The sequence below is a fragment of the Hippopotamus amphibius genome, chromosome 11 (assembly GCF_030028045.1).
Source record: "Hippopotamus amphibius kiboko isolate mHipAmp2 chromosome 11, mHipAmp2.hap2, whole genome shotgun sequence".
NCBI lineage: Eukaryota > Metazoa > Chordata > Mammalia > Artiodactyla > Hippopotamidae > Hippopotamus > Hippopotamus amphibius.
In genome coordinates this window covers 24362757-24374072 of record NC_080196.1, presented here as the reverse complement: position 1 = coordinate 24374072, position 11316 = coordinate 24362757, and the positions used below count along the sequence as shown (strand labels likewise).

Sequence of the window (11316 nt, the reverse complement as noted above, 5' to 3'; positions counted from 1 at the left end):
TTTTTCTTCCCCCTCCCTCCCTGGCTTTCTGCACCCAGGGCCTAGGGCCGGAGGCCTGGGCTGGGAGCTGGGGGAGGGAGAGCAGTCAACTATGGGCTGGATTATTTGGGTCTCTGAAGAGGGGCGCAAGGAATTGGACGTGTGGGACCCACAGTGGGGGACCTGTGAGGGGTGTCCGATCCTTGAGTCTGCACAAAGGGTGGGAGACTCAGGCCCAGTCATCCCAGAGCCTGGCCCCTAGAAGGGAAAGTAGGGGTTCCATCCCTGGGTCTGGTAGGTGAGGGGGCTCTGGAGCCGGAAAAGCCGGGGATGGAATGGGAGCCTGTCTGGCCGTCTGCCCCTGGTGATGGGGTGGAATTTAGCAGGCTGGGCAGCTGGGCGCCGGGCATCTCAGCTTTGGGATAACCCGAATCTGGCCAGTAGTCTGAAGGGGAATGCCTAGGTTCCTGGATTGGGGGTGCTGGAGGACAAAGGGGAGGTGGGGCTGTTAAGAAATTGAGGGGTAGCCCCAGCAGGACTTGACACACCCATGATAGACGTCTGAGGAGCTGAGAGGGTGGCTGGGCTCGTGTGAGGAGACGGTGCCAGGGTGTTTGGAGAGGGGTCCAGCACCCGGGCCCCTGAAGAACGAGCAGGAGGTGTGGAAGGGATCCTAGGCAGCTCTGCTGTGTGCGGAGCGTGGGGAGGGCCGGGCGGCCTGTTGCGAGTTGGGAGTGAAGGCCCGCATGGGGGACCTGCCCCAAGAGCCTCGGGATCTGGGGCCTGGAGAGGCGCCCGGTTGGAGCTGCCTGGCTTTCGCCTTCCAGACACCACCGCCACCAGCAGGCAAACACCCTCCGCCTCAGTTTCTCCCACCCCCACCGTCCCCTCCCCCACCCATCCAGGGGGCGGGGCCAGAGGTCAAGGCTAGTGGGTGGGATTGGGGAGGGAGAGAGGTGTCGAGCAGTCCCTTGGAGAGCCCTCGTTTTCCTAGGCCCCCGGCTCGGGGCGCCTTCCTTCCCCATGGCGGGACACCTGGCTTCCGACTTCGCCTTCTCGCCCCCGCCGGGCGGTGGAGGCGATGGGCCGGGAGGGCCAGAGCCGGGCTGGGTTGATCCTCGGACCTGGATGAGCTTCCAAGGGCCTCCCGGTGGGTCAGGCATCGGGCCGGGGGTTGGGCCCGGCGCCGAGGTGTGGGGGCTCCCCCCGTGCCCCCCGCCCTATGACTTCTGCGGAGGGATGGCCTACTGTGCACCTCAGGTTGGAGTGGGGCTGGTGCCCCAAGGCGGCCTGGAGACCCCTCAGCCCGAGGGCGAGGCGGGAGCCGGGGTGGAGAGCAACTCCGAGGGGGCCTCCCCGGAGCCCTGCGCCGCCCCCGCAGGTGCCGCGAAGCCGGACAAGGAGAAGCTGGAGCCGAACCCCGAGGAGGCGAGTGAGCTGCTGGGGCTGCGGGGCGGGGGGCGACCGCGCCGGCCGCGGGCGGCCACGCGAGGGGAGGTGGTGGCCTGCAGCTGCCTGGGTCGCGGACCCAGGAGGGGAGCGGCTGGGGGCGGCGCCCCGGGCAGGCAGGGGTGTGCGGCAACTGCAAGGCCGCCCTGAGCAGGGGTCAGGTGGGAACGAGGGGCTGGAATTTAGAGAGAACCGCAGGTGAGGGCAGGGCGGCCTGGGGCAGTCGGAGGCCGGCCTTGCTTCCCCCTTCGGCCCTTGTCAAGTAGGTCCTTCCACTTTCTAGATCTGACCTGGGTTGGGTCCCTCATTACCAGCCCAGCGCCAGACCCAGCTTGGGCTTTGAGCCCCTTCTTCTTCTACCCTGATCCCTTTTTGAAAATTTGAGCCTTATCAGACCCAGGATCTGGGCCTTAGGGTTAAGTGTGGCCTGAGGGTGAAAACAGTGCTTATCCCAGGGTTATTGTTCCAGAAAGTCTAGGGTGTGACTGGTTTCTGATAGAAGCTCCTGTTTGGGCTGTGTGGATGTGTGGAGTTTGGGTCTACCTACCATCAAGTTTAGGGCTTGTCTTCCCTTGACCTCTGCCTTGGGCCCAGTGAGTCACCATCGGGCAGCGTGCACACCCTGACACCCCCTTGTAGAGAGAGCTGGAAACACCAGTTTCAGCCGTAATTTCATAAGTAGTGAACAGGGGGAGAAGAGGGGAAGAAGTCATCTCCAGGCCATTCCCCAAATGTAGGGTTTGCTCAGGGATTGAAGACTTCCGCATCCAGCCCCGCTGGGGACTATTAAGGTTATATCGTCTAGTCCGAGGAAGAGACAAGTGCAAGCAATTAGAGATCAAGTACTAAGCCTTTAGACCGCTCCGAAGGAGGTGTGATTGGTTTCAGCTGACCGAGGAGCCCTAGACTCTTTGCTCCAGGCGACTGCTGAGGCTTGAATAATAATGGCTGCCAATCGTGGTCCATTTCCTAAGTGCCTGGCTGTGGGCTCAGTTTCTACATCATTATCTCATTAACGGGCACAAAATCTCCTAGGGAGGTATTATTAGCCTATTTCACGGGTCTTAACTGCTAAATGGTGAAGCTAGGATTTGAACTGCGGTTTACCTTATTTCAAATCCCCAAAATATGATTTGGAAAGGCCGAGATGGGAACAGCTGACATTTATATAGGTTTGCGACGTCGGTTGAGCAGAAGTTGGGAATAGAAGTTAGCTTATTTGAGTTTGATGTGATTCATGACCCTTGAAATACTTCCCTTAGGTTTCCAGGACTGCACAGTGGCCTGGCCGCTCTTCTCCATCTTCTGGCTACTGGCCTTCACTGGGGAGCCTCAGGGCTCCATCCATCAACCTCTGCTCTTGTCTAACTTTCCTTCCTCTCATCCACCCTCAAGGCTTAAATATCTTCTAGACACGACCATCGCATTTTCTGTCTCCTGCTAGAATGGCTCCCTGCACTGTCCATCACCCAGTAGCTCAAGGCCCAAAGCAGTCACCCTCATTCCTTTCACATCTTACATCCAATCCTTTGGAAACACTGCTATCTTTACCTTAGATATACATCCTAAATCAATCACTTAAAGCCATCCTGGTCCCAGCCACCATCATCTATGCTGGGATTGCTGCAGTTGCCTCCTTAGTCTATGGTCAATACATCAACTGGAGTGAACATTTTAAAATGTAAGAGTCAGGTCAGGTCATTTCACTGCATAAAACCCTTCAGTGGCTTTCCTTTTCTCTGAGTAAACCAAAGTCAGCAGAGGCTCTAGGATCAACCCTGCTCACCTCTCTGACCTCATCAGCTCCTCTTCTTCCCTTTCCTCAGTCCTCCCACCCTGCTCCAGCCGTGCTAGCTTTGCTGCTGGACTTGCTGCTGGCTTTGCTACTACCAGGGCCCACCTACCCCGGGGCCTTTCCACTTAGCTCCTTCCTTTTGCTCAAACATCACCTCTATCTTATTTAAAATTGTCACCTTCCCCATAATTCTCTACTCTGCTTTACTTTTTTTCCATAGCACTTCTAAACATACTGGATAATAATTATTTCATCACAATGAAAGCTCTATGGGGCCAGGGTTTTTTGTTTTTTCAATTAAAAATTTTAAAAAATATATTTATTTGGCTGAGCCGGGTCTTAGTTGTGGGCTTTTGGGATCTCTTAGTTGCAGCCTGCAGGCTTTTAGTTGGGGCATGTGGAATCTAGTTCCCTGACAAGAAATCGAACCCGGCCCACCCCCTGCACTGGGAGAGTGCGGAGTCTCTACCGCTGGACCACCAGGGAAGTTCCTGGGGCCAGGGTTTTTTGTCTACTTTGTGTAGCCACTGGCTTGCAGAATGTGCTCAATAAATCTGTTGAATTAATCAACAAGGATGCTTTTGTATTGCAAAATATACAGTTAAACATAAGGGATAATCAGATCTTTAAAAGTTGAGCACTATATACACAGCATGTTGTTCGTACCTCAAAAGACACCTGCTTTGTAGTGTGTTTGTGTTTGTGAATGTGCATGCCTTGTCATAGTTTGTGGGACCCTCAAAGTAAGCTGGAGAGAGAATACTTGGAAAGAGAACCAGAGACATGGTGCTCTGTATTTCTCTAGACTCAAAACTTCCTCCAACTGAGGTAATACTAGAGTCAAAAAGCTTTTGCATTAAAGAACTAAAGAGCAGGAGCCCCCTTCATAACCTGACAGGTGTTCTCATTGGGGCTGAGGCTTCTCTTTCCATTATCGAATGATGTTCTGCATCTGATGGATGTGTCACTTTCTGGGGTAAATAACATTTGAATATAGTTTATTTCTGGTTGTTAGGTGGGCAGCCTGGAGGCAGAGATACTCGCATAGACTATTTATTCCTTGGGGCTCAAATGGAACGGGGGGGGGGGGGTGGGTAAAAGGTATGTTTATATTCTTACATGTCCTCTGCTTTTCAAAATGCAGTCCCAGGACATCAAAGCTCTTCAGAAAGACCTCGAACAATTTGCCAAGCTCCTAAAGCAGAAGAGGATCACCCTGGGATATACCCAGGCCGATGTGGGGCTCACCCTGGGGGTTCTCTTCGGTGAGTCTCCCCCAGCATGTTCTGACCCACAGAACACAGGGACCACATCTCCCCTGGAAGGAACATCCCTGAATTGGGGCCTTCCCTCCCCACCAAGGGAGTGAGGGAAGGGTGTTTCTACCCTCTTTATGGGTGAGGGGAGAGGGGAGAGAGATACTGTACTTGGGCCTTGAGTTCTCTGGGAAGGGTACCCAGTGTGGGATCTTGGGAGGGTGGGAAGAGGTGGCGCGGCCTGGGTCTTGGGGTCAAGAGGGCCCCTCCTGCTGCCTCACCTTGCTTCTTTCAACCCACCTCCCCAGGGAAGGTGTTCAGCCAAACAACCATCTGCCGTTTTGAGGCTTTGCAGCTCAGTTTCAAGAACATGTGTAAGCTGCGGCCCCTGCTGCAGAAGTGGGTGGAGGAAGCTGACAACAACGAGAATCTGCAGGAGGTGAGGGTGGGAGGGATGCATAGGGACCAGCCTGGTCTCAGCCCAATTTCCACTGCTTCTGTCCTTGGCTGGCAGCTCTCTCTCTCGGAGGCAGTGGTCCTCAATGGGATGGAATGTAATTCCTCACTTCTGCTGGGAGAAGGTCCAGGGCCACTGGTCTAAACCTAACCCTCCAGGATCTTTCTTGTGGCCCTGGTGACACATCCAGTCAGTGCTCCTGAGCAGTTGGCTCTCGAGTCATTGACCCCGTGATGCTGTTGCTTAGCAGGTTCGAGGCTTGCCCTCCCATTTCCTTCCTTGTCCTCTCCTCCCTACCTGCCCAGATATGCAAGGCAGAGACCCTCGTGCAGGCCCGGAAGAGAAAGCGGACGAGTATTGAGAACCGAGTGAGAGGCAACCTGGAGAACATGTTCCTGCAGTGCCCGAAGCCCACCCTGCAGCAGATCAGCCACATCGCTCAGCAGCTCGGGCTTGAGAAGGATGTGAGTGCCTCTGTCCGCATCCCTGTGTGCTCTACCTCCTCTTCCCCAGTCACGCCTCCCAGAGTTTATGATCGAATGTCCCTCTCCCCTGTGTCCTCCGCTCCCAGGTGGTCCGAGTGTGGTTCTGCAACCGTCGCCAGAAGGGCAAACGATCAAGCAGTGACTATTCTCAACGAGAGGATTTTGAGGCTGCTGGGTCTCCTTTCTCAGGGGGACCAGTATCCTTTCCTCTGGCACCAGGGCCCCATTTTGGTACCCCAGGCTATGGGGGTCCTCACTTCACTACGCTGTACTCCTCGGTCCCATTTCCTGAGGGTGAGGCCTTTCCCTCGGTGTCTGTCACCACTCTGGGCTCTCCCATGCATTCAAACTGAGGTGCCTGCCCTTGCCAGGAATGGGGGGGCAGAAGAGGGGGGACAGCTAGGGAGACAACCCTGGGGTTTGTACCAGGGCTTTGGGATTAAGTTCTTCATTCACTAAGAAAGGAATTGGGAACACATAGGGTGTGGGGGCAGGGAGTTTGGGGGAACTGGTTGGAGGGAAGGTGAAGTTCAATGATGCTCTTGATTTTAATCCCCACATCACTCATCACTTTGTTCTTAAATAAAGAAGCCTGGGACCTAGTAGGTGGATACTTCTTTCTTTGATTTATCCAAGTTTCCAGTCTTCCCACCTCCAGCTTACCCTCTAGTTACTGAAGACTGGATGGGGATATTTAATAGTGGATACTAACAGCTCTCCCACCCAAAGGACCCTGAAATCATGGATGCCGTTTAAACTGCTCAGAGTCACAATGTCAGAGGGAGATCTGGGATTGGATCCTAAGTTTATATGTAGAGGGCTCTTATAGGTGTGAGCTAGTTCTTAGGAACCTGTGACCTGGGGAAATTGGAGGTGAACACCTTATTTTTGTCCAAAGATGCAGTTATAACATAGCCCATTCCCTCCTAGGAGGTGGCTTTTTTGCTTTCTCCAGTCTACTCTGGAAGTCCTCAGTGGCTTTGTGCTAAGAAATCAAGTCTTTAAGGTACTCATTTCTTCTGGATATCACCCCAACTGGAAACTCCACTTTGTGCTTTCTTGATACCCAGGTCCATTTGGTTTCCACTTAAGGTTCTTGCCTACCCTGTCTGTAAGTGACTCACCACCCCCTCACATTTTAGTCCTGGCACTTAGGGCCCTTGTGTAAAAAACTCAGGTTGGTAAGTCTAAGTAGAGAAGGAAGGGGATGGACATGCAGGTTGCACTAGGATAGGTCAAGATGGGGCTTTCCTAATAAGACCTATAGAAATGCTGCTTTGACAGTATCTCGGCTTGGTGTATGACTCTCAGAAGAGAATCAATGTAGTGTACTTGGGTTACACTGATACACTGGACCAGGTCGGCATCTGCTCTAGCTGGTGTCTCAGGTTTTCTCTTTCTGGTGGTACTGGTGAAACTTGTAAAAGTTCTGCCACCCTTAGGAATTTGACCAAATCCCAAGTATGTCTTTTGTTTTTGAAATATTATTTATTTTGGCTGTGCCGGGTCTTAGTTGCGGCATGTGGGATTTTTAGTTGTGGCACGTGGGCTTTTAGTTGCGGCATGTGGACTCTTAGTTGTGGCATGTGGGAACTTTAGTTGCAGCATGTATGCGGGATCTAGTTCCCTGACCAGGGGTGGAATTGGGAGCTCAAGTCTTACCCTCTGGACCACCAGGGACGTCCCAGTTCTGTTTTCTTTAAACTAGAAACGGGAATTACCTGGATTCTTTTTTTCCTGTCTTCCCACCTCCAGCTTACCCCATATATTTGCACCTTTTCAGTGAGCAGGTTTGTGTTTCTCTGCCTTGTCTGCTCATCTCTTCCCCTAAGAATCTGAATTAGTTTTCCAGAATTTACCCACTCCATTCTCAAGAATTGGAAAGCATGGAGTACCAGACCCACAAAAAGAGTGTATGCAGCTACTCATTCTTTATTTGGAAATGGAAGCAAAGCTCTGAAAAGCCAGGTTGTAGTCATTATGGTCCGCGGCAGGACTGCCCGCAGTGTAAGGCAGTTTGGGGGCTGTGCCCTCGGTTTTCCCAGAGATGCCTCAGACAGTGCCGTCAAGAACATGTAGAGCTTGCTTGTCAAAGTCTGGGGCTTATAACTCCCCAGGCACGACCTCTGCAGTTGGTGGGTGCTCTTGACCAGATATTCTAGTGCCCATGACAAGGACCTACAGCTTGTGACAGTGGGAATTTCCAGCTCATTGGCAACTTCCTAGAGGCAGCAATATCTTTGGCAGGAATCCATCTCTTCTGTCACCTTGGCCATGAGGACCTGCTCCAGGCCTTGAACTGATAATCCACAGCAAAGGACCCCTGCCTTGTAGTCATTCCCTCCTGGAGAGGCAAGGGAAGAAGAGGGCATCTCTTAGGGACCTATTGGCACCCCAGTGTCCACCCATGGCCTTGAGGTGCCAGCTCTGTCCTCTGGTACTTTGGTGGTGGGCCTTAGCTCTGGATGCCTGCACAACAGCGGGGGCACCGAAAGTCGGCCTCCCTGGCAGCCTGGATGCTGCAGCCAACACAGGCCACGTGGAACCAGATGTCACAAGCATCACACTGAACCCAGGCTACTGTCTCTTCTTGGGGTAGGCAGCAACAAGGGGCCGCGCAGGGCTCCCCGCCCCCAGCTGCAGGGGCAGTGCTGGAGTTGCTCACTGGGTGCTTCCGAGGCCGCCCACGTCGATTTCTGAAGAAAGTGACACAAAAACCAGGGTCACTGGAAACCTGCAGAAGCCTAGAACCTTCCCCTGGATAACTGCAGGGTGAATCTATACAGATTCACTAGACTGATGAATCCGGGTAGAACGAACCCAGGTCTTGTCATTCCAACCTCTGTTCCGTCTCCCATCCCCATCCCCCAAGCAGAGAGCTACCTCCCAGCCTCGGGCGCTAAAAGAATCAAAAAGCAGTGAAATAATGAGACACAATTCTCTCCACTTACCCACTGGGCGTCAGTGGGGTTTTCTCTACACGGAGTTTCTTCCTGGGCTCCATAAGGACAGGTGGGGGGCTCTTGGGAGCCTCTCTCTCATCCTCCAGTTCTGCCAGCACCCGGTGAGCTGATTTCCTCCGGTTTCTTGGGGGTGGGGCAGAAGGGGTGGTCCCCACTTGCCCAGCTGGAGTGGGAACAGGTAGGCTCTGTGGCCCGCCCCCACTCCGTGAGAAGGTGAGGGGCTGGGAGTGGAGCTTGCTGAGGCTGCCAATGGAGTTGAGGATCAGCGTGGCTTTGGGGCCGGGAGAGAGGGCGCTGAGGGGGCGCGGCGGAGCCCCCTGGGAGGGCAGCATGGGCCGGAAACCAAGCCCGGTTCCCTCTTCTCCCCTAGACCGTGGGGTGGTAATGGCAGCAAAATCTTGAGGTTTGACTCGGACTTGCTGAAACAAGTAGAACTCTGAGGGGCTGGTTCCTGGGGGCCCTTCAGGGCCAAAGGTCAGAAGGTCACCATCACTCAACTCCAGCCTGTGACCCCTCGGGAGTCGGACATTATTGACCAAAGTCCCTGTTGATTGTGGGGCGCCAGACAGATACAGAGAACAAAAACAAATGACCGGTCAGAAGAGAAATCTGGACTGTCTGGTTTTCTGGGGAACACAAGGAAGAACATGACCCCTATCATCAAATTCTCACGTTCTAAGTCCCTCAGCAGGTGTCATCAGATACGAAGCTCCTTGTGAGTTGGGAATGAGTTTATTTTTCTTATGCCTCCCTCAGGGCACATGGACCTCAATCCACTGAGGTCAAATTCTCAGAGATGCTCACTGTCACTCAGCTCCAACTCAACACTTATCAGCAAAGCTCAGACGGACTGGGTTCAAATCCAAGCTCCACCACTTACCAGCGATGTGACCCTGGACAAGTGAGCCTCTTTCTGCCTCATTTTCTTCATCTATAAAATGGGATATTTGTGCTCACCTATATTTAATGCACTTAAAACAGTTCTTGGCTGATAAAAGTAAGCACTAAATGAATGTTGGCCACTATAGTTATCCAATCCCTACAATGCTCCCAAAACAGACCTTACAAAGACATTTTTACCTAAGAGGAAGCTAAGACCTGGAGAGGTGAAGTGACAGGCCTGAGTGACACTGTGAGGAGCCAGTAGCAGAACTCAGATGTGAACCCAGGCCTTCTGAGGCTGACTGCCTCCAAGTCAGGGAGTAAGACACATGTCCAGACCGTTAAAACATAATTCAACATATAACTGCCCAAAGCCAAGAACAAGGTGCCTGAACAAATCTGGAAACTGAAGTCTGAGCTTGGCCCCAGAACAACCCCACCGTGATGCTCCAGGCCCTGGATCTACCTCCCAGCCCCTCTCTGAGCTAAAGAGGGTCAGCCCCACAAAGAGCTTCTGACACTGCACATTTCTGGTGGGAAGACAGAGGTCTGGATGACAACCATCCATCCAACCTGATGGGGAGTCTGGGAGGCAGGCAGGGTCCCTCTGGAGACTCTAGTCATTCCAGCCCAGAACTGCGACTGCCCAGGCAAAAGGCTGCTCTGCTCACTCCTCACCTTGGCTGCTATGGTTCTCCAGGCTGACCCTCCAGTCATCACCCCGGCGTTCAGCATGCAGCTCCGCGTGGACTCCAGAGATGAAGCCGGGCTCCTGCTGGGGCCGCAGGGCCACATCACACAGGTCGGCCCTGCAGCCCAAGCGGTAGGTGCAGCCGGCCCCGCTTGGGGGGTGGAAGGTGTGGAGATCGCCACCCTTGCCGCCCCCTATGCGCAGCAGCTGGAAGCAGGGCAGCATGGGCGGTGCCCCCTTCGCGCCACCTCTTCCACTTCAGGAATCCATCACCTTTCCCACTCCCTGGGCCATGCACAGCTGGCCTAAGTTCACTTTCCGTCTGATGCAAACTTGAGCTGTCCTTTGTGGAATTTCAGCTTTGAGCACGCTCCCTGAGCAGGGCAAATTCAAAGTGCAAGGAGCCTAGGACCCGATGCAAACCTGGCTGTCAACAGCTTCGCAACTGAAAAGTTTGGTGAAGGTCCCAGTGTAGTGCAAAAACGAAGGCCTCCTGTGGCACGAAGCTGAATCGAATCCTCAGGCCGCAAAATATTCCAGGAGCCTTCAATCTGTGCAAGGCAACACTACATTAGGCAGCTTCTAGGGAAATTCCAACTGTAGGGGGGGGTGTTGGGGGGATGGGGGTGGGGGCTGCTTCTGTGTGATACTAACGTGTCACCTCAGTGTAATTTGGGGAAGAGAAGCTTTTTCCTGTCAAACGTGCTTATCCAAATAGAGTAACCCTCCTGCCAGCCCACGCCTCACTCTTCTGGCCAGTCCCTCACTTACAACTAGTTAGCTTGAACCCCAGTGGGAAGTGTATCCACTGTCACTCCTCAAAAGGCAGTGCCAACGGGTCTCTACGTTCTCCAACAAAGTGGATCTAAACCCCTACTTTCTGAGTTTTCCGGGTGGGATAAAAACAGAGGAAAGGGATGATTCAAGGCAAACCCAGACTTTTCCCTCCCCGCCCCAGCCCAGATTCGTATCTACCGCGCGGTGCAGTCTCAGAATGGTTCCCTCTCCAGGCAGTGCCAGCCTGTGCGGCAGCCCACGACCTCTCGGGCTCCGGCCGGGGCTGGTGCTCCCGCGGCTGTTTGACAGCGAGGAAACCAGGGCCAGGAGGGGCGCGGCCTCCGCGCGCGGGCAGCGCGGACCCCGCCTTCGGAATTCCTGGGTCCGAACTTCGCGCCGAGCGAGCCCGCCCCCCGCGCCGTTTCTGATTGGCCATCTCGTTTGCCCTCCTTCTCTCCATTGGACGACGCCCTGGGAGGGTCTCCGATCTCCCGCCTTCCGCTTTTTATGATTAGTTCACAAATTTTCCCGGGTTCCCGGAGTTGGGAGGAGCCGCCAGGGCGCGGAGATGCCCCCAACGCC

General features: G+C 54.0%; 2 protein-coding genes across 2 annotated transcripts; one reads left to right on the top strand and one right to left on the bottom strand.

Moving 5' to 3' along the window:
• The first annotated feature begins 1002 nt into the window (after window positions 1–1002).
• On the top strand, window positions 1003–6024 carry POU5F1 (POU class 5 homeobox 1). Its single transcript, XM_057699875.1, has 5 exons — window positions 1003–1407; window positions 4368–4488; window positions 4788–4918; window positions 5242–5400; window positions 5508–6024. The coding sequence occupies exons 1-5, from the start codon at window positions 1003–1005 to the stop codon at window positions 5772–5774; spliced, it is 1083 nt and encodes a 360-aa protein (XP_057555858.1). The 3' UTR covers window positions 5775–6024.
• Window positions 6025–7329: 1305 nt separating this feature from the next.
• Window positions 7330–11066, bottom strand: TCF19 (transcription factor 19). Its single transcript, XM_057699873.1, has 4 exons — window positions 10933–11066; window positions 9945–10508; window positions 8373–8928; window positions 7330–8117 (listed from the first exon to the last, which is right to left on the bottom strand). Exons 2-4 carry the CDS (start codon window positions 10180–10182, stop codon window positions 7877–7879), a joined length of 1035 nt encoding a protein of 344 aa, XP_057555856.1. The 5' UTR covers window positions 10183–10508; window positions 10933–11066; the 3' UTR covers window positions 7330–7876.
• Between the last annotated feature and the right edge of the window lie 250 nt (window positions 11067–11316).